General features: G+C 42.9%; 1 protein-coding gene across 1 annotated transcript in view; it reads right to left on the reverse strand.

Annotated features, from left to right (window-relative positions):
• The window catches only part of rnd2 (Rho family GTPase 2), a 77,094-nt gene extending 54,304 nt beyond the window's left edge, over positions 1-22,790 (reverse strand). The window contains exons 1-2 of the mRNA XM_080213480.1: positions 22,387-22,790; positions 21,702-21,789 (exon numbers count right to left, since the gene is read on the reverse strand). Coding sequence (XP_080069606.1) covers positions 21,702-21,789; positions 22,387-22,527 — 229 coding nt within the window. The 5' untranslated portion in view covers positions 22,528-22,790. The remainder of the gene's footprint in view (positions 1-21,701; positions 21,790-22,386) is intronic.
• Positions 22,791-23,879: the final 1,089 nt, after the last annotated feature.

Consider the following 23,879-nt stretch of genomic DNA (forward strand, 5'->3'; position numbering starts at 1 on the left):
CTCCTTCTGCACTGTAGGATTCTTTGATTCTCTGACAGCACCTTCCAAACCCAGGGCACCGACTAACTGGAAAGGGAGCACTGCCACCTGCAAGTCAAACACCATCCTGACTTGGAATGTACTGGCATTCCTTCACTGTCACTGGGTCAAAAACATGGCATCCCTTTCAAACAGCACTTACCACCAACTTAAAGACAATTAGGAATGGGCAATAAACACTGTCTTTGCTGATGACACCTGCATCCTGAGAACAAACAAAACAAAACACAAATAGCACAGGAAAGCTTTTCTTTCTGAATTCAAGGCTAGACATTTACCTCAGTAGTGGAAGAACAAAGAAAAACCTCAGGCATGGAATGTACCACAACAGAGGTCTACCTGGGTAAGGCAAGTCAACAATCCATAGGTTCACAAAGGAGATTTGAACTGAGGTCTGCCACTGATGCATAAACACCTGCATTCAGTATGAATCATCGCAAAGCAACTTTACGCTGCAGGGACTTTGGATAGACTTCAAAATTTCATAAAGGCAAATTAATTTGACTGGGTTGTTTTGATGCTGTAGTAAAGTAGCTTAATAAGATAAGATGTTCTTACTCCTTGGTTGTGGCCCATTTGCTGATGGAATAATAACTATTTAGGTGTTTCATTAACAATACAGATAGCCTTATGCACTTGTCCATACTAAGTATTGATTTAACATATGCAATTCATAGAATACACCATTGCTATAGTAAATATCAATGTGTGCCCATTCTGCATTCCCAGTCTTTTTTGGATTCTTCTATTCCAAATAAGTCCCAGATATTATTTGTTCCAATGGAGGTGTTCCAGCCATTACTACCCTGGGTGACATTGTTATATGTCAATACTTTCTTTAAATACAAAAGTTGTAAGGATGGAAGTCTGGTAATGTGGTTCCTACAGCAGTGAAGGTTCACCAATACCTTAACACTAAAGCTTCTTGTTTGAGCTGGCCCAGTTGCAAAAGGTTTCTTTTGATAGATTGCCGAGCATTCCCTAAATGCTTTTTCCACAGCTGGTATCTCTTAGTTACATCCAAAACCACACTATAAATTCACTATTCTTTTAATTGTAGAACACGCAAGTTCCTTACACTTAATTCCCCAGCAGACTTGCAGTATTTCCTGTCAGAGAACTTAGGACTCCTGTCTTCCATACATACTCTGAACTTCTTTTTTCTTCTTCCCCCTACCTTTGTGCATCATAGACCCCTATTGCTAGGCAACAGCAGTTTTTTTCTACCTAGTTTTCTTTCCCCCTCAAAATCACTCAACTATTAATCCCTTTGAAACCCATCTTTTCAATTCAAGGGTTGTAAAACCTCATTAGAAATGGATCTCTTCAAACAAATCCAAAAAAACTGACCATTTTAGTCGGATACCTCCAATTCCCAGCAACAAGCTCACAGCAAAAACTAAATGAAACTGAAACCATATTCCACCTTTCTTAACACACAAATATAGATTAAAGTTATACATTGAAAACAACTTGTTAGGAACAGTTACATAAAATCAGATTATTCATAGATGGGTTAGATACATTGATTAAATATGCTTATTTTTCTGATAAACCAACTTTCACTTGTATTAATTATGCTCCATCAAATTACCACTCAATTTTTGTAAAGCAAATTATTATTTTTTAAATGCTGCCCAATTGCGCTCATTCATGGCTAGTTTTATGTTTGCCAATATGCAAATATGTCTCCCAAACCAGCACGATTTTGGATGCAATTTGCAGCTGCATCACTGATTGCATCCAACATGAAAATTCTTGGCCCTAGCTAATTAGCACTGCTGCCTCACAGTGCCTGGGACTGGGATTCAAATCCTGGCTTGGGTCAATGTCTGTGCAGAGTTTGCACGTTCTTCCTGTGTCTGCGTGGGTTTCCTCTGGGTGCTTCAGTTTCCTCCCACAATCTGAAAGACATGCAAATTATCTAGGGCCAAGAATGGTGCTTTGGCCATGCTAAATTTTCCCTCAGTGTACCCGAACAGGCACCTGTGTGGCGACTAGGGAATTTTCATAGTAACTTCATTGCAGTGTTAATGTAAACCTACTTGTAACACGAATAAATAAACACTAAACTTAATATTAAATACAAGGGTTTCGCTAACATTTCTCTAATCAATACATTTGAATGAGAATAATGCACTTTAAATATCAAAGGTCTTTCAAGTGACATAGACCAGTATTTTAGAAAAAGCTTTGATTGGGATGGTCATCACAACAGGACACTTTTATTTATTCATTTGTGGGACGTGGACATCACTGGCTGGCCAGCATTTATTGCCCATCCCTAATTGCCTGAGGGCAGTTGAGAGTCTGGAGTCACATGTAGGCCAGATAGGTAACGATGGTAGATTTTCTTCCCTAAAGGACATTAGTGAACCAGATGGGTTTTTCTGACAATCGTAAGTGGTCATCTGGTTATCAGTAGATTCCAGGTTATTTTTTATTGAATTCAAATTCCATCATCTGGCATGGTGGGATTCGAACCCGGGTACCTATTACCAAACATATTCTGCTCACTCTTTCCCTCTCCCCAGGAACCGATACGAACACAGCTTGATTCTTTTCACCTTTTAAACCATAATTCCTGAGTTGAGAAATCAGGCATGCATTAAGGCTGCACTGAGTCTATTTATTGTTATTTTCGTTTTGTTTTTAAACGGCTGGTCTGAGCATCTACATTCTCACTGAGCTCTTGAATAAAGATTTTTTTAATTGGCCCACCATTTGTACTAAAATCTGAATGATTTGCCCCCTTTAAATCTGAAGTACAGACCTCAGCAACTTCAGAAGTTAATATTCAACAAATCACTATGTCAGCATAAAGAAAACCACAGACTATTATCATCCTTTCTGGGAACAATTCTTTGACATTAGCTAACTGCGAAATAGTTGCCAAATGGCACAGATACAAAAAAAAACCCGTCCAGTATTTGCTAGGACGGACAGGCAGAAGCAAAACCTACCAATCTGATATTGTTATCATTCGTATCTTTAAGGCAAATTAGTTTAGTCGCCCATTGTCTAACGATGCTGAACAGTTATTTGCCTGCGTATGTTTTGTTTAGTCCTGGAAACTGCTGCCATGTATCTGAATCTGTAAGAATGGGAACAGGAGGACTGCTTCACACAGCTTGCCCTCAAGAATTGAGGAAACCAGGACATTGCTAATGCTGCACTGACATACAGGCTACAAAATATCAGTACGACACAGATATGTATAAGTCCCTTTCGAAACAAAAACCAGATATAAAAGACTAGTTGGGAGCTGCAAGCAAAATGGCTGAGAGAGACAGATAGGATAGAGATAGAGAGAGAATAGAGAATGATGGAAAGGAGGGAGCGGAGGGTAACATTGGCATGTCCCCAGATCTCCGCCATCACGCAGCTTATGCCTCCAGTAAAGGTTTGGTTTGGCCAGTATCATAGGGCATCAAAAAAAGGCCATTCAGCCCATCGGGCAGGATTATCCAGCCATGTCTGCAGTGACTTCAACGAGACCTAGGAATTTGGCCTGTTGGAAATGAACTCCCTGATTGAGATCATAATTGCCTTCTCAATGTATATAAATATGGGAGTGTCAGGTCCACTGACACTCCTGATTCTAACTGTGCACCTGAAGCACCCTAGGAGTGGAACAAGGTTTATAAAGAAAGGCACATCGGCCTCTGAGGAGTTATTTCAACCTCTACCCAGAGACATAAAATTCCTGCCCGAGGTTAACAGACCTTTAAACGGTCTGTCAAATTTTCCGTCCCGCCTGCGACGATTCCCACAGCTGGACAGATGGGAAAATTTACCCAACGTGTCTGCACTGGCCGAGAGGGAGAAAATAAAAAACTAACTGCTGGTTCTAATCCCACCTTCCAGCGCTTGGTCTGCAGCCTCGCAGGTTACAGCGCATTAGGCATAGATCGTGTTGCAGATTAACCACTCAATTCTGCAACTGAAGGTTGGTTTCAAGTAGGAATTGTTCTGAGACTGTCTTATCTCAATTGGACAAATAACCAAACATTTTGCAATAGTGAAACACCGGAGTTGTTTTCTTCCTCATAAACAAATTGAGGTGGTGATGACCTTGCTGCCATTATGTGCAAGAGACATCCAGTCATGGAATACATTTGTAAGGTATGCAGCAGGCCAAAAATAATCATTTTCTCTAGTAATTATCCAGCCTAGTCTCATATCTGGAACAGTGGTACTCGATGACATTGTGGTGAGGTCGACATGCTGTGATAGTCAAAGATCCACTCCACTGCACATTACAATATCATCGTAGCATCTGTTAACAAGTTCATTAAATGCAGTGCTCAGTCCAGCCATTTAAATATTTCCAGGAACAATTGGCACAAGAGGTAATTCCTGTTACAGTTAATGCACGCATTAAGTGTTAGGCCTGCTGGGTTTTTCCACCCATCTGTGCTCTGCACTTTTTGTACAAAGGAGAAAAATATGCACCAAGCAATCAAATAACTTTACACTGTGCAATCTAAACAGCACAGTCATCATGCGGATCCCATTCAGACCGCGTCTCAAATACCACGGACAGTTCTGGGAGCTGAGAAACAAAGGAGACAAAAAAAAGACACAATAATCCCTGATATCAACAATTGGAGAAATAAGGAAAGACTAGGGACATTCATGCCTGATAGCCATAGCTCTAGCTATGACTGTAACACTGTACTCTGTACCCTCTCGTATCCTTCTTCCCAATGTGCTCTATGAATGGTATGCTTTGTCTGTATGGTGCGCAAGGAACAATACTTTTCACTGTTTACCAATACAGTAATAAATCAAATCAGATCAGCGAGCTCGGAGAATTTGGCAGCCAGCCAAATCTCCATTCACTGCAGCAGGATGGGAAAATCTCACCAACATAAATGGCCGCAAGATTGCAGCCTGGCTTTTCTCATATGGAAGTCAGAGGATTGACCGTATCTCAAATACCATGGACAGTTGTGCTGTTTAGATTGCATAGTGTAAAGTTATTTGATTGCTTGGCGCGTATTTTTCTAGTAGATCTGGTAGGCGTACATAAAATAGGCAACAGAATGGAATTATTGTGCTGTATTACTTTAAGTTAAAGTTAACATGGCCAGGTATTTTGGGAAGATACAAAAGGGGCAGTCCTTTTGCTTCTAGCTTAGGCAAAATGTAAAATTATAAGTATGTTGGCCCATTTGATGTCCAGCTGCCAACAGTCCTTTGATTAGTCTGCTCAGTGCAGGAAACAAATGGCTTCTGCACTGTGTACGCCCCACTTATTTTTACCATAACTTTGCAATCTGGGTCCTATAACTGGCATTGAACACTGATTTGCATACTCAAGCAAACTCCTGGAAGTTCCCGCAGGCAGGTTTTATCCACCAGGCCTGCTCAAAGAGACATCCTGTTGGATGTCAATGAGGTGGTCAAAAGGGGCCCACTTGACTTTCAATTGCTGTTTGTTGGTTTTTGGGTTGAAAACTGACACAACTAGTGTTCAATACACAGAATAACCTTCAAAGGAGAGTATCATAGAGATGAAAATGCTCCAATCCTTTCAAGACCAATTGGTGCTAAAATGGAGGAGTTTAAGGAGCTTTCCAGATGAGTGAGTAAAATGGTTTTTACTTGGACAACACTTACTAAACAATCCTGACTGTGCTAAGAATCATGCCAACAATCAATTTAAGATTATTGGGCTCACAGCGTGGCTCACTCCCACATGCTAGAAGCTTCATGTATTCATGCACAGGACTAGATACACGGACTCAAGGATTCATATGAACTTGAAATGTCAACTCAGTTTCTGTCTCCACAGCTGCTGCCAAACCTGCTGAGGCTTTCTAGTATTTTATGTTTTTATTTTGCATACAGTGCCCTGTGTTTTGCAAACAGAAAGAACGCGTCCACACAATTCACCTTTTCCCATCTAAAGGAAAGCTTGGGAGCAGCCATTCCTTGGTTCATTCCCCATGACAATTCCTTGACCAGAGACAACCTGCCTGATTTGAATTTAAACAACAGTTTGGCAGTTAACAGTTTCCCTCATGCATTCTCCACGGCAACACTTCTACCAATCAGAGCCTACTTGCTGACCAATCAGCACTCTCTTCTCACGTAACAAATACTGTTGCTCCCCTTGAGATTTTTGGTATTGCGAATTTGTCTTGATGAGCCAAGGGTAAAAAGCTTTGAAAGGGTGGCACGGCTGCACAACGTTTAGCACTGCTGCCTCACAGCACCGGGGACCTGGGTTCGATTCCCGGCTTGGGTCACTGTCTGTGTGGAGTCTGCACATTCTTCCCGTGTCTGCATGGGTTTCCTCCGGGCACTCCAGTTTCCTCCCACAGTCAGAAAGATGTATTGGTTAGGTGCATTGGCCATGCTAAATTCTCCCTTACTGTACCCGAACAGGCGATGGAGTGTGGCAACTAGAGGACTTTCACAGTAACTTCATTGTAGTGTTAATGTAAGCCTACTTGTGACACCAGTAAGTAAACTTTATAACTCTTTTTTCCACAATACAGAAATGGTTTTCCTCACTTCACTACAACTTAACTCAGGGTAAGCCATAAAGAAAACCCACAGAAAGTTAATGAGAACATTTGAGACTGGTTGAATACATGTAATCGTCAGCTAAATGTAGAAATAAAATTGGCTTCAATTGTTCACATCCACATCATTTTAGAATCTCCTTTTTAATGCTGCACCATATTCATTACTTCCTCTTGTGTTGGGTTTACAGAAGGTGACTAATCAATTTGAGTTAAGTAATCTAATGTACTCAAGCAACCACATCTGACATCTGCAATTATCTTTGATTGTCATCAGAGACCATTTAATATTTGGGTATCTTCATATATGACAGACTACATCCGTTCATTCCCTTCATTTCTCTGCTTTTCTCAGAGGCTGGTAATTTTTTTCCCTTTGGAGCTATCCGGTAGAATATGAGCTAAAGGTCCTCCGTGACAGCCTTTCAGTCACTGGGCAGTGTTGGACTGTCTTCCCACTCTGAAGACAACACTGTGCTGTGACGTCAGAGATTTACAAAGGCCGGCCCATAAATCTTGTTTCAAATTCTCTGTGCTCCCCTCACAGTTCTCTCAGAAACTGTGCACTCCAGTTGCACACCATCTCTGACGAAGAGTCATCCAGCCTTGAAATGTTGGCCCTATTCTCCCTCCACAGATGCTGTCAGACCCACTGAATTTCTACAGCATTTTCAGCTTTTGTTTCAGATTCCAACAGTTGCAGTATTTTGCCTTTACCATAAGTTACTTAGGCCTAGCAGTTGCACGGAGTAACAGTTAGTATCCGTAAAGTGGATATGAAGGGAACAAAACTTCCATCTTGTAAAATGCCTGTGAGCCAAGAGTCACCTCATCCTTTCAATGCCCCAGCACTTGATGCAGTATGGTGGCACAGTGGTTAGCACTGCTGCCTCACAGCACCAGGGCCCCAGGTTCAATCCCAGCCACGGGTGATTGTCTGTGAAGTTTCTCCCCATGTCTGAGTGGGTGTCCTCCAATTTTCTCCCACAATCCAAAGATGTGCAGGTTAGGTGGATTAGACACGCTAAATTGCCCCTCGGTGCCCCAAGATTTGCAGGTCAGGAGGATTGGTGGAATAAATATCTGGGGTTACAGGGATGGGGTCTGGGTGAGATGCTCTATCGGAAAGTTGGTGCAAACTCGATGGGTGGGATTCTCCCATCCTGCCTCCCACAGGAATTGTAGGTGGTGAGGGCATGGACCATGCAAAGGTCTGTTGACCTCGGGCAGGATTTTCCGGTCTTGGGTGAGCGCGATGGAAAATCCCATCTAGTGGGCCGAAGGGCCTCCTTCTCCAGTGTAGGGATTCTATGATTCCTAAATGCAGGGGCAGCATTAAACGTCTCCAAGAGTGCAAAAAGCTTTACGAAAACATCAGGATTTGACCAAGGATAAAGTTGACAGCTCCACATTTAGTCCCATCTTTTGACTCCTTCTAATTTTGAGAAACTGTGAGCACAGGGCACACAAGTCACTGAATGGGCTATCACCGTCTTCACGTTTATATTTAATTAAACATAACAAACGAGATCACCTTAAAAGAAGAAACGGTATTTGGCTGTGCCTCATTGTAATTTCTTTATTGATGTTTAATGTCTTTGAGCTGGGGAAATGAGGAGTCAATCATTTTCTGAACAGTCTGCAGTCAACAGGAAGACAGGCAACTTCTAATACTTCCTTGTACTCCAAAGTGGCTGTGTGAATTCACTCATGTTCCAAGCCTCTTAAACAATCTGACAGCACGGGCATTTTAAGGGTTAAATCTGCTTCCAAATTCTTAATGTTAGCCCAGTGAATGCAAGTGAAAGACTGTCAGCACAGTTATTAAATCCTGGACGATGACTTCAGTGAAATACCATGCTCAGCTTTCCATTTTTCCCAGGCCACACTATATATAGAGAATTGGTTGCAGCACAGTCTATTTCATTCTCATGGCATCCTGGAATACTAAGGCATTCAAAATCTCCAGTTTAGCATTTTTTTAGCTTAAGTGCATGCGACTCACAACGATATGATAGGAAAATAAACCATCGAACGGCGCCAAGCTTCATAAATTAAGAGCACTGGCACAAGGAGTTTAAATTGCTCCTATTTTATTCTCATTTTTTCAGCGATCCAGAGGCCAAAGAACAAAAGGTAATATTAGGGGAAACGTTTTTTTCCTGTTACACAGCGAGCGGTTCCAATCTGGAATGCACAGGCTCAGAGGCAGATTCAATCGTGACCTCCAAAAGGGAATTGGATAATTATCTGAATTGAAAGGATTTGCGAAGCTGGAGGGAATAGACAGGGGAAACAGGACGTGTTGAATAAAGCTCTTAAAAAAAAACCCAACAGGGACACAATGGACCAAATGGCCTCCTTCTGTGCTATGCAACTCTAGTTGTCATGGCGGCACAGTGGGTTAGCACTGCTGTCTCACAGCGCCAGGGATCTGGGTTCAATTCCTGGTTTGGGTCACTGTCTGTGCAGAGTCTGCACATTTTCCCCGTGTCTGCATGGGTTTCCTCCCGATGCTCCAGTTTCCTCCCACTGTCTGAAAGGTGTGTTGGTGAGGTGCAGTGGCCATGCTAAATTCTCCCTCAATGTGTCCAAACAGGTGCCGGAGTGTGGCAATTAGGGGATTTTCACAGGAACATCATTGTGGTGTTAATGTAAGCCTACTTGTGACACTAATAAATAAGCCTAAAAAAACCAGACTTCCAGGTCACTTGTCCAATAGTGGGCAACACGGTGGCACAGTGGTTAGCGTGCTACCTCACAGTGTCACAGGCCTGGGTTCAATTCCGGCCTTGGATTACTTTCTGTGTGGATTTTGCACATTCTCCCCGTGTCTGTGTGGGTTTCCTCCGGGAGCTCCTGTTTCTCCCCCACAGTCCCAAAATTTGCTAAATTGCTCCTTATTGTTCAAAGTTGGACAGGTTAGGTGGATTAGCCATGTGCAGGGCTGTGGGGATAGGACGGAGGGGAGGGCCTGACTGAGATGATCTGTCAGAGAGTGAGTGCAGACCTGAAGGGCTGGATGGCCTCCTTCTGCACATATGCACTGTTGTGTTCTTTACTCAGAGGGTAGTAAGGGCGTTGAATGCCCTGCCTGCAGCAGTTGTGGACTTGCCAACTTTAAGGGCGCTCAAATGGTCAGTGGATAGGCAGATGGATAACATTGGAATAGTTTAGGTTAGAGGGTCATTAGATTCGTTCCACTGGTTGGCACAACATCGAGGGCCGAAGGGCCTGTACTGCGCTGTAATGTTCTGTGTTCTATATGGTATAACCACAGTACTGTACCCAATGATTCTGTAACATAATATTTGACGTTTTCTTCTGCTCAGTGACAGTTGTGAGGCTGGAAGTTGGCAGAACGTGAGTGTTTTACTTTGAACGGAAAATGACAGAGATTCATCTTGACCCACTGTTATCAGCCTAAAGCAAATACCCACAGTGCTAATTGTCTCTCAATCTGGCAGCCACAAATTAAGATAGTCACTCCACATTTACAAACTCTACATGACTTGAACGAGGACTATTACTGCATATTTTCAGTTCCTGCTAATTAAAAGTGTCAAGAGGGACAGCCTGTTTACAGGAGGCTTTGTTGCTTGAATCGACTCAATGTTACTTCACTCAGAAGCAGAGTTTGGTGGGATTAAGGTCCAGGATAAGGAGAAAGGAGTTGAGAGCAATCTGACTGACATTCTCCTTATTTCACCAACAGCAAAGTATGTACTGATAAACAGGAAGAATCACAGATGCGGGACATTACAATCATATGTACAGTTTATTCTACTGCTTATGAAATAATGGTGTGAAGACAACAATGGAAGCATCTAAAGTGATAAAATACTCCAAATCTATTTCAATCACTTGAGTGACGATTCCTTAATGATCCAAGGAGATGCTTCTGCTGTTGTTCTTAAAAGGAAATCCAGCTAGTTTTATGATACACATCCTCCTCTTATAATAGGTATTCTTATGTTGCTTAGCATCTTCAAAGTGAAGTCATTAAACTTTTTTTGTGGCTTGAAGCGCATTGAATGGGATTATAGAACAAAGATAAAATGGTTCAGGGAATATTAGCATCTATCCTCTCATCTTCTCCGTATCACATCATTAATGAACAGCTCTTGACATTAAAATGGGAGCAATATTTTACACATTAAACCAAAATGCAATTGATATGCTCTGACGGAAAGTTGATTTTTGGGCAATTTTCAGATGTGTTTGTTTTACTCAAGGGAGCTTTAGGTTTTAATTTGACTTGGTTAGTGATATAATCCCTTCCAATTAACTTGCTGGGGAGTCGTGCTCGATAACCCAATAGGACTAGCATAATGAATGGGGCCAAGCTTAGCACGCTTTCCTGCAGCTGTGCCTTCCGGCCCACCTGCAGTTCACACCCCGGTTCCCAGGCAGCACATTACACAGCGACAGATGCATTAGGCTCCTCAGTGCAACTATCACTGCAGCTGATCCAAAACACAAGGTGGAAAGAGATGCGGCTGCCTGTGATTGAGGGGAATGCGATCCCTCATTATTATTTTTTTAAATAACAGCCTAATGCTCCCAGGAATGAGGGTATGTGCAAAATCCAAAAGAAAAACATACTATTTGTCGGAAAAAGTTAGCATCTAGTTTTAGTGCTCGAGTTTCTTTCGATTGTAAGAAGCGTCCGCAGAAAGCTTTTTGTAAATAAACAAAAGGGTACATTCAACTCAAGGGTACATGACACGTTCCTTGTTCCCCTATTATACACATCACCATATAAAGCAATGAAACCTGGGGAGAAACAATGAGAATGGGTACGTTCAGAATTGAGCACTTTTAACTTTTAAGTAAAACAGGAAGTGTTACAAATGTACAGCACTGTCAGTGATTCCATTACAAGCATTAATCTATTATTTCTCTTTCATTGTCACATGCTGACCAGGGTGGGGAGGGGGGTGAGGTGCATAGTGGCACAGTGGCTTGCACTGCTGCTTCACAGCGCCAGGGACCTGGGTTCGATTCCTGGCTTGGGTCATTGTCTATGTGGAGTTTGCACGTTCTCCCCATGTCTGCGTGGGTTTCCTCCGTGTGCTCTGGTTTCCTCCCATGTTCTGAAAGACGTGCTGCTTAGATGCATTGACCCGAGCAGGTGTGTGGCGTGGCGACTAGGGGTATTTCACAGTAACTTCATTGCAGTGTTAATGTAAGTCTTACTTGTGACTAATAAATAGACTTTAAACAACCCCCACTTTTCTGTTATTATTATGATTTCCGGCATTTGATTCTGCCTTCTTTTGTCCGCTTTCTGTTTAAAATTGGGTCTCTTTTCAGATTGCAGTGTCAAAGAAAGGGTAAACCTTGAAGGTCTCTTCAACACCTGTGATTACAAATGGATAAAATATAGGAGTAACAAACCGACAGCTTTCTGACAACTTGTCCTCACTAAAGTTAGCCTTATATATTGGGATAAGAAGCCTCCTGATTGCTACACCACATCACCACTGTAAATATCTTTTATGAAGGTTTTGTCTGCTTGGTATTTTTAGCAATATAAACACCGCTACACATCAGGCTGGAAATGACTTAGCTGCATTAGTAGCCAAACACTCAACATATGTTCATATTCAATCAATCTGTTTGTACAAGTTAATGCTTTACCAAAATATGATACAGAGGAAATGTTATGCAAATGTTAAGCGTTCATCCGCTAATATTGCCAACAGTCATTTCTACAGTGAACTACAGGGATTCTTGATCTATTGCTTTCAACCTGACAGGGATAAGCTTTAACACTCAGATTTGTGAGCGACACTGAACGCCCAGAGGACTTCCAACTCTATCCGAAAATAATGAGGCCAGCGGAAACTCCATTGGTCCAACCGAAACAGTAATAGAGGTTGTATTGTCCGAATGACGTTTCCTGTTTGGGTCAGGGTTTGGAGGAGCGTTGCTGTTTGAATTGACACGAGTGTCATTAGGCCCTGCCATCGGCCTATGATTTATTGAAAACACAATACAATCCTTGTGCAGCAAATGAAGTATTGATTGTGAGCGGGGCAACGTAGCTCGCACTGCTTCCTGTGCAATAATAATCCAGCTATTGTTCACAGGTTTGGTTCCTCTTTATTAATCTGCATCCCTAGCCATTGATCAATTAATAGGCTTTGCTAATCAAGAGGCCAGAGTCTTGGCCTGTCATCTGACCTCAAGAGAGAGGCAGGCCACATAGAGGGATCAAGGGGTTGCGACCTTTGTAAGTTCTCAAGCTGACGAGCAGCTTTGGCCCCGCCGTCCAGGATCAATTTGCTCGGAGGACAGGCTGTTCACACTCAGGTTTTGGGGCCCTAGATGCCTGAAAAGGTGAAAGTTTCAATAAAACCTATATGGCAAGTTCGAATAAGGGCAACGGGGGCTGTAATAAGAAAAGAATTCAATCTTTCTGCTCTATTTATACAGCCAGCTCAGAATTGAATTGTATTGGAACTACGTGGGAGTTAGTTTAGTTTATGAAAAAGGCAAAAAAAACAACGTGACAGACTTTGTCCTGGCAGGATTGAGCTCTGGAACAGCTCTTTGGCATAAATTGAATAACCGCCTGTACTTCAGAGATAACACAGAAGCTCATTTATAAAAGTACGTCAATGAGGCAATTGCAACATCTTCACATCAGGACAAAGTGTTGTCCTCCCACCCTCCCCACCACCATAGAAACATAGAAGATAGGAGTAGGAAGAGGCCATTTGGTCCTTGGAGCCTGCTCCGCCATTCATCTTGATCATGGCTGATCATACAACTCAATAGCCTTATCCTGCTTTCTCCCTTTGATTCCAATCGCCCCAAGTACTATATCTATACAATCATCACCTTGTCTTACTGGTATAACTACATGATTCCTTCCCAATCGACCCTCAGTGTAATTTCAAAACCAAAGTCAGTCTCCTCACTTGTGAAAAGAAGACAGCAAAACAAAGCTTAAATACCACCATTTCTACAGTGGTTAGCTGTCCCACAATGCTACAGACCCGGGTTCGATTCCCAGCTTGGATCACTGTCTGTACAGAGTTTGTACATTCTCCCTGTGTCTGCATGGGTCTCCTCCAGGGGCTCCACTTTCCTCCCACAGTCCAAATGACGTGCTGGTTAGGCGCGTTGGCCATGTACGCAAACAGGTGCCGGGGTGAGACGACTAGGGGTTTTCACAGTAACTTCATTGCAATGTTAATGTAAGCCTTCTCGTGACATGAGTAAACAAACTTAAAAACAGAAATTTTAGCATTTCCTTGTTTTCTAAGGAATTGTTAGGATATGTTAGCAGCCTGTGCACGGGTGGAGGGCATCAGATAAATTCCCAGTTTCAGCCTTGAGAGGTCCAACGGCCCTGCCCCATGGGAGAAAACAGACAAGGGTAATTGTGTCTGAAGTGTCGATAAGCATTTGCACCCTGTTACCTATCTGTTCCTTGGGCTGTATTGTCCAGCGAGTTCCACACAGAGAGAAAGATAATTAGCTTGGTGAGCGGAACTTTGAAATATTGGACAGAACCTTATGCTCTCATTAATGGCGTGGTTGGCAGCAGGATGATCGTTTAATTAGGTGGAATGGTGGCACACTTGAATCACCCCTCCTCCACCAGAAATAAATTCTGGGCAGGAAGACTCATGGTCAACTTTCCAAACACACCACCTATTGAGGCCCTTAAGTGGCCCATTAATGACTATTTAAGGGCCCATTCTTTCCCTGCTGATTTTAACCCCATTGGGTAGGCTTGTCACCGTGACAACAGGTAAAACTATGAGTCAGCTTGTAAATTCTGGGGGTGTGAGGGGGCATTGCCTCAATCAAAAGCATTTTTGTCAAGTTTCTCACTCAGATACTTGGTATAAGGAAGGAGGGGACCCACTGAGAGCTACCCCTGCCCTTGCTGCCCACCCCGCTATACCCCTTTTCCCAGTGACCCCTATCCAGTGAAAGTCAACTCTACCTTTCCAACCTGTGGTCTGGGTCACCCTAGGATTCTGGGACTCCAGTACCTGTCCTTCCAGCAACAGCCACCGCCTTCCAGTGGCGCTGCTGAGCATAAGAACAGACAGCTTCTGATTGGCCGGCAGCTCTCTGAAGGGGAGACATCTGCACCTTGGTTCTTGATTCTAGGGGAAAGCCCGCATCTGCCTCCTGCCACTGCCTGACTGGCTTGTACTTTGGCACACCTTCCCTAAAAGAGGCAATGTGGGTCTCTCACTGGCTCTCTAGCCAACAGGCAAGCCCCCCTCCATCCCCACATCTTAACAAAATTCTGCACATTTAGGAAAAAATGCTTTAAATAGTTTTTAAAAATATTGTCGTGTTTCAAAATCTAAATGCTGAAATAATTTTGTTTGGTATTTTGGGGCATCATTTTCTTCCGCCATTGCCTCCTTTCCTGTACACAATGACAGTGCTGAAATTTGATTCCAAGGGTTCTGGCAAATCTCTGGTAGTTTGTTGAATTATGACAGGACAGCAATGTCTGATCTAAGCCTGCCGAACACCCACACATTTTCCTGTAAGATTGTTGCATTGTGAGTAGTCCTAAGGCCAATTGCAATGTTCCTGCTTTAATTTTTTTTATGCATGGGACATGGACGTTGCCCATCCCTAATTGTCCTTGGAGGACAATTGAGAGTCAACCACACTGGCGTGGCTCTGGAGTCACATGTAGGCCACACCAGGTAAGGACAGCAGATTTCCTTCCTTAAAGGACATTAATGAACCAGATGGGTTTTTCCAACAATCGGCAATAGTTTCATGGTCATCAGTTCTGACTATCTGCACGGATGTGGGTATGCCGGCGTTGGACTGGCGTAAACACAGTAAAAAGTCTGACAACACCAGGTTTTAGTCCAACCTATTTATTTGATAAATAGTTATATTTATTTGATAAATTTATTTGATAAATACTCTTGTGAGTATATTATCAAATAAATAGGTTGGACTAAAACCTGGTGTTGTCAGACTTTTTACTGTATCTGCACAGACCCAGAAACAAACACATTGGGCCTTAGGTCCTATTTTTCGCCCTTACAGCCAAACAGATATAATGTTACAAAATTAGTGAGTACATGACTAAGATCAGTTCTTTGTACAATCCAAGACAACCATTGGAAACTTCTGACTCCCTCGCAGCTGGGATTCTCCGGTCCCGTTGCAGTGAGTGGAGTTTTGGCTGAGCTCCAAATTCTCTGTTCTTGTTAGCAGTGATGTTGAACAAGATCAAAGAACCCATTTCACTTTTAAACTAAAACTTATTCTAACTTCTCATTAGAAATGTAACTTTAAAAATAATTGATTTTATGATAAAGAGGATTAGTAAAACTGATAAAAGCTCATGCAGTGTCTAGATAAGTTACTGCAGCTCAAAATACACATCTTGCAAAACCTTCTCAAGTTTAACACTGATAATTTCAAATAATAAGCTACAAAATGATTTTGGATTTTTGAAATAAAACAATTGTTTCCATTTAAAATGACGACACAAGTTAGGAGAAATGGAACTAAAATTAAAGTTGTGCTTCAGTCGATGAATTTTCTATTGACACAGGGTACTTATGTCTCTGGGAACCAGCGAGGGGTCAGAATTAAACCCTAGGCTATTCATGTACCAAATCTCATCAACATTCCTCAAGCACTCTTGCTGAAGGGGGTGGGGAGGAAATTTGTTATCAGGAATCACAGGTTCCCACACTACAGACTTCTGTGAGGGGATAAGTTCCTATTCCAAGATACTCTGCTCATTTACAGAGAGAGGAAAGCACATTCAATTATTTGCCCATTTTATAAAGAGGCACAACTCACTCCAGTTGTTTCCAAATCCCCTTGTGAAACCTCGAACCACATTTCTAGTTTAACTACACCACTGTAAAGTTGGGCTTGATTCATCACAATGCATAAAGATTCAAAAAAATAGTCACAGTAATGGACTTTTCTCATTCTAGAGAAAAATCCCATTAAAAAAGACATACAATTTATAACAATATAATTGTACTTAAAATCATTCCGAATGCCATATGGTGAAGCCTGTAATAGGAAATTATGAAGAGTCATACAGACTTGAAATATCTTTATATTCATTGTGATGAATGAAGTCTCTCTCCACTGATGCTGCCAGACCTGCTGAGTTTTTCCAGCATTTTCTGTTTTTCTTTTCAGATTCTCACTTCCTCAGTATCTTGCTTTTATTGATACAATTTTCATTGTATTGGGTAAAGAGCCAATGGTTATCAAATGCTTTTGTTGAAAACTACCCAGGGCAGCAATGTTGCCTTATAGTACCATGGACTCGGGTTCAATTCTGGCCTCGGGTGACTGTGTGATGTTTGCACATTCTCCTCGTGTCTGTGTGGGTTTCCTCCGGGTGCTCTGGTTTCTTCCCATAGTCCGAAGATGCGCGGGTTAGGTGGATTGGCTGTGCTGAATTGCCCTTACTGTCAGGGGGACTAACAAGGTAAATATGTGGGGTTACGAGGGTAGGATTGTTGTCAGGTTCAATGGGCCGAATGGCTTCCTTCTGCACTGTAGAGATTCTATGATTCTGCCACAAAATAAAAGTGTAATAAAAACAGAAGGTGCTAGAAATTCTCAGCAACTCCACCAGCATCTGAAAGGAGAAATGATGATTCAAGAGACAAGTCAAAGAGCTTCTCAGTCAGAACTTACCAACCTTTTCTCCTTTCAATGTCCAGTCAGACATTTCCAGAATTTTCTATTGTTTCAGATTTATATCCTATATAAGAGTTAGAGTTACTTGATTCTGATCATTTTCCCTTAAAACATTAATCCCAGTTCATGGGGAAGCAGTGGCGTAGTGGTATTGTCACTGGACTAGTAATCCAGAGACCCAGAGCAAGATCTGGGGACCCAGGTTCAAATCCCAGCATGGCAGATAGTGAAGTTTGAATTCAATAAAAATCTGGAATTAAATGATCATGAAACCATTGCTGATTATCGTAATAACCCATCTGGTTCATTAATGCCCTTTCGGCAAGGAAATCTGCCATTGTTACCTAGTGGCCTACATGTGACCCCAGACCCACAGCAATGTGGTTGACTCTGAAATGGTTTCACAAACCACTCATTTCAAGGATAATTAGGGATGAACAATAAATGTTGGCCCAGCCAGCAACACCCATGTTCCCTGAATGAATCAAAATAAATTCACAACATGGGGCAGCAAAGTGCAACAATGGTTAGCACTGCTACCTCACAGTGCCAGGGACGCAGGTTTGATTCTGGCCTCTCATCACTATTTATGTGGAGCTTGCACGTCCTCGCTGCACGAGGTGCCCTGGTTTCCTCCAAAGATGTGCAGGTTGGATTGATTGGCTATTTAAATTTCCCTTAGTGTCAGGGGATTAGCAGGGTAAATATACGGGGCTACAGGGATAGGGCTTGGGTGGGATTGTTGCTAGTGCAGGCTCAACAGGCCGAATGGACTCTTTCTGCACTGTAGGTGCTTCTACAATTCAATTATTTAACTTCTTAAAAAAAAGGAAAGATCGGAAACTGATATCTCACTGCCAAGTGGTACCAAAAACTGAATGTGGCAGAAACAGGTACAGCACCTAGCTGTAATTGGTTTAACTGAAGACTATTATTGAAAATAAACCATGTAGAGTCCCTTTATAAATCTATTACATTTAATTGGAACCTTGCTTTATAAATCAATTACAACTGCCCTAACTTGCCCTATTAAGCATGCCTGGGTAACACAGTATTTCCCTTCTGAAGGTCTAGCAGATTTTATGGTCACCGAATCCAAGTAAATCGATGCAAATCCTCGCAGTTCATATTTCCTGAAAATGAAATCCTCAGGAGACAGAGAAGCAAAACATGGGAAGTGCAACCTTCCTTTTCAGTGCAACACATATCGGGCACTTTAAACATGAAAGATGATCCTCATGTCAAAAGCAATGGTTTCAAGCTCTCTTTGGGCTATTGATTCAGGAATTTGGCTTTGGAAAGGCTCATTGTGGCTTCAGACAATACTCCACATGGGAAAGAGCACTGAAAGGGACAGCAGGGAGCTGTTAGGCTGGAAGAGACCTCCGCTGGGTCCTAATTCCTGTCCAACTACACTGATGGCAGGTCCCTTTTTATAAGAAGATTCTCTAAGTAGCAGCAGGTGGAGGAGAAATGCATTCTCTAGCTCACACCGAATAAAAATGTCCATTAATACAAACATAGAAAGCAATTATAATTTTGAAAGGAACTACTGTAATCTGTAAGGAATGAGATTTTCACTACAGAAATCAGCTAATATACTGACTTTGCCATCAGTGTACATAACGCAATGGCCGGTTCAAATCATTTTACTGCGAACCCAGGGTGAAGGGTCAATGCCCACAATGCAAAGCATCCTCAAGGTTGAAAGCATTAGAAGAGAGAAGTTCGATCAATAAATTCCAAATAGCTGACGCCAAAGTTCAGAATTTGCAGTGGGAGGATTGTATTTCCTGGCTAGGAACAGACGCACCTCCAACTCTTCTCCAGTGTAGCCTTTTCTTTTTTAACTCCAGAGTGAGAACTGGAAGTTCTCACCCCATTGCAGCCCACTCCTGTTTTCATACCATCCTGTGATGGCGACTGACAAATTTCTGCTCATTTATATATCAATCACTGAGCCAAGAGCATCAGAGGGTTAGAGGAGCCAGTGAATTGCAGCATTATAGAGAATAAAGGCAACAAACTGTGGATGCTGAACTCTGAAACCAAAACAGAAAATGCTGGAGAAACTCAGCAGATCTGACAGCATCTGTGGAGAGAGAATAGAACCAACATTTTGAGTCAGGGTGACCCCTCATCAGAGCCAAATGGTGCTAACATTTCAAGTCAGGATAGCTCTTCAAAGTTCATGTAAAGGAAACCTAGTTAAACAATGTGATCCATTAATTATAGTCATATGAATACATGACCATCAGTTCACCTCCATTTATTCACCTGCAGTTAAAGTGCTTTAGTTCAATGTTGAACCAACATCTAATGTAAACACTTTGTAATCAAATCAAAACTCCCTGTCTGCCTCAGCATGTGGTAGAGGGATATAAAGTTAGGTCAGTGGCCTAGATTGGCCCTTGAAAGTGCTGCTGAACATCAGGGCAAGCTGAACAACCTAAATATCCCATGTTATTATCAAAGCACAAATACAGTGAAACACCGCCATGGTTTAATAATGAAATTCTACCAAAGCTCCTGTGCAGCACCAATTTATAGGAGGTAAAACAAAAATAGACCTTGACCTCTATATCATCTCCTTAATCTGCAGCAGCCTCAGCTTGTAAGGCCACTGTAACCTTCCGCCATGCCTTTTACCTTTAGGCTTGACTATTCAAAATTTCCCCTGGACAAACTCCCAGCTTCCACTCAAACAGGCTTGAGGCCAGGGATAACTCTGTTGCTCATACCCTAACCCACACCAATCACCTTATTGCATTCTGACACCCCACCCTTCCCCCCCAACACACACCCCCCCCCACACCCCCTCATCTTCCCCTCACCCCTCCTCCCCCCCCCCCCCCACCCACCCCCGTTCCCAGTCTGGAAGAGCCTCAATTTTAAAAGTCTCAACCGTATTTTCAGATTCTTGTCCCTCCCTGTCTGTGTAACCACCTCCAGCCCTACAACCACAGAATCCCTACAGTGCAGAAGGAGGCCATTCGGCCCATCGAGTCTGCACCAACAACAATCCCACCCAGGCCCTACCCCCCCGTAATCCCAACCTGTAGCTTGTCAGATTTAATCAAACTTTCTATTAAATTCTCAGTGCAACCCTTGCAAGGCAACTTTGGGATGGGCAATAAATGTAAACTTGCTAGTACAAGTTCACGAGTCAAAATGGCACTTTCGTAGCCTCTTATGCACCCACCCCCCCCATAATTACAGATCTGAATTTACATTCTATAAGGTTAGCTTTCAAAGGGGAACCAGTACATCTAATCCCCACAGAGAGGACACATCCCAGTCACTCTTCCCCAGAGGAAGAGGCAGACAAAAGTGGTGAAGGGCTCCACACAGTCACTCGAACGCCTCCAAGTGACCAGTTTCAGAGCTGCAGCAGTCAGACCCAGCAGGCAGCGTGGGCACCTCTGCAGTTACAATATCTGAAATCTCTCGCTGTGCCCCACAGCTGAAAGATCTAAAACAAAAGATATAGTTGTTTAAGTTTTTTTTTCATTGGAAAGGAAAGAAAGCGTTTGACAAAACCCATTGTCTGGGGAAGGGAAAGCGATGTGGGGAAGATCCTTCTGAATGACAGCGCGCAATTGCACATGTTACTGTCACACAAGAGAGAGGTTTGGACAGGGTTTCATAAGAGATGCCTTTTAAAACTAGTTTCTTTAAGAATGTATCATCGGGCAATTCCCCCCGAAGGGCGTGTGAGACACATTTCCTCCCAAGAACCTGAATGAACCAGCAAGCGCCCACGGGGGAGGAGGACAGACACGGCATGGGTCTGTCTGCATCTCAAAGCAACCTCACCACCTTCCAAAACCCTTCAAAGTTTTATTTTTCTCGCGCGTTTGTGATGAATTAAGTATGACCCTTCTGGTTCTCACCAGCTTATCTGCAATGACACTTTCCATCTCAAACTGCCCAGGGATCTGTTGAACTTAAATCACAGCCCGATTAATAAAGTGGGGGGACGGGGGGCGGGGGGGGGGGGCGGTGTTATTAGGACATGTCCCCATTTCTCCCCAGCCTGGTGGCTAGCCCTCCCCTCTCGATTCCCCTGATTACCAGAAGCAAAACGATGCTGCATTTTACTCTGGGCTGTCAGAATTTGCACATTTCTTCGCTGAAGCTGAAACTGCCTGGGTTCAGGTGTTGTATCGGATTTGCGCATTGGCGCACAGTTTGTTTGGGGGGGAGAGGGAGGTGGAGGTGGGGGGGGGGGGGAGAGGGAGGTGGAGGGGGGGGGGAGAGGGAGGTGGAGGGGGGGATGATGGAAGCGGGGGGGAGATGATGGAAGGGGGGGAGAGGACGGGGGTGGAGAGGATGGGGGGACGGTTCTTGGTGTCTTCTTCCCACACCAGGGGGCCAGTCATTCAGAAACACAGCAGCAGCGACCCAAAAATAGAGGGTCGCCTTATTCCAAACAGCAGCACTCACCTGAAGTATCCCACATATTCAGTTCGATTCTTTGTTTGTCGATTTCGAAACTCGCTGTATAATTCTCAAAGACAGTGGGGACGTAATTCTGGAATTTAAAAAAAAGTGATCGATTAAAGAATGCATGTTTTGGAAAAAAACAGGTTTTTTAAAAAGGAGGGGATAATATTTGAATGGCAAATTATTTGACTGCAGTTAATTGGACAATTTGCCGGTGTGTCTTTTTTTAAAAACTTGCTATAGAGTGTTCTTAAACTGCTACAACAAAAACAGAAAAGCTGTTTTTGTTTCGGATTCCAGCATCCGCAGTATTTTTGCTTTATTTCTTAAACTGCTAGATCATTTGCAAAACATGCTCAGGGAAATATTGCAATCTAAAAATCAATATGAACTTTCATACTTTTCAGCGACTCAAGCCCGAGTTGATCTTTAGAAATATTTTAAAAAGTAAATATTGATAGGAAGAATGGGTGATGTTTGGAAAGAGATGCTCTAGCTAGCCTGTGTACGGGTAATCGGTTAAGTAAATACAGATTGGACACAAAACTTGACACAAATGGAAAATGAGTGGTTTCTTACTGGGATAATGCGGACGCGGAGATCTTAGCAAAATTAGGAGTTTCCAGCAGGTCTGTTCAAATTTTAGACTAGTGTGTAGAAGAATTCTAAAAGAAATTATATTTACCTCGGGATAACAATCCTTGGCAAATACGTGTAATAAAGTAGTTTTTCCACACTGTGAATCCCCAACCACAACAATCTTGCAACGAGCGATTTGATTCTCCATGGCTTGATTCTGGTCCTGATGGTTAGTCCCTTCTTTCATCAACGGTGTGACGGCTGTAGCTCCCAAACAGTAATCCCGAGTGCGAGAGGAGATTTTCCCTCTGCTGCCCTGTGTGTCTCCCCGCTCCCCTGTGCTGCACTGTGTGCCTCCCAGCTCCCCTGTTCTGCACTGTGTGCCTCCCAGCTCCCCTGTGCTGTGTGCCTTCTTCAGTCTGACTGCCTTGCTTTCTCCAGGCTGTTTGACTAGGAGCCCGGCAGCTCCTCATTGAAGATAGAGTCGCCAATCAGTGCAATGGTCCTGGAGATATGCAAATACCCTGGGAGGGGCCAGCAGTTGGCAAACAATTCAATTAAAAATGAGTGAATTAAGTCAAATCGAGTCGAGCCTGTCCTCCAACTTCACACCAAAGTGTGAACGGCACTCTATAAAGTACTCATTCTGAAGAGAGATACCAGGAGAGACCATTTTTAGAAAGATTCAGATAAAAAATGGGCTGGAGTTTTTGTAAGAATGGACTGGAGCAAATTGGTAGTCTTTTTTTGTGGTGGGGGGGAAACTTACCCCTGAAATATTAACTACAAAGAGGACGGGCATTTAAAACATGTAACAAAATTGGGGAAATATAAGTAGATGATATCATTTGACAATCCTACTGTGTGGATACATACAAAGCATGTATAAGGATAGAAAGTGCCAAATGGTTCAACACCAACATGCAGTGCCACAGTGTGGTGAAATGTGGGAATTCCTTTCAGTGCCCATTGTCCAATTCCAATCATTTTTTATTTTTCAGCGGCATTTAGATATTGCTAGCTAATGCCAACATTTATTGCCCATCCCTAATTGCCCATGAGGAGGAGGTGGTGGACCTTGGCAGTCCCGGTGCTGTAGCTACAATGCTGTAATGGAGGGAATTCCAAGATTTTGACCCAGTGACGATGAGCGAGCAGTCATATGGTTCCATGGCAGGATGGTTTGTAACATGGAGGGGAACTTGTAGGTGATGGCTTTCCCATAGGTTTGCTGCCCTTATCCTTGATGGCGGTAGAAGTCATGTGTTTGGGAGACGTCTTCAAAGAAGCTTCAGTTACTTGTAGCACCTTGTAGATGGTACACACACAGCATTCACAGTGGGCTGTTAATAGAAAGAGTGAATGCTAAACATTGTGATAACATAGTTAACTTGAAACTAGGTGGTTTTTGCTCTTAAAGGAGAAATGGTAGGTGGAGTAGTAATTCATCTCATTCATAGAATCATAGAATCCCTGCAGTGCAGAAGGAGACCATTTGGTCCATTGAGCCTGCGCTGACAATAATCCCACTCAGAACCTATCACCATAACCCTACATATTTACCCTGTTAATCCCTCTGACACTAAGTGGCAATTTAGC

The sequence above is a fragment of the Carcharhinus amblyrhynchos genome, chromosome 27 (genome assembly GCF_965287045.1).
Source record: "Carcharhinus amblyrhynchos chromosome 27, sCarAmb.v2.hapA, whole genome shotgun sequence".
Taxonomy (NCBI): domain Eukaryota; kingdom Metazoa; phylum Chordata; class Chondrichthyes; order Carcharhiniformes; family Carcharhinidae; genus Carcharhinus; species Carcharhinus amblyrhynchos.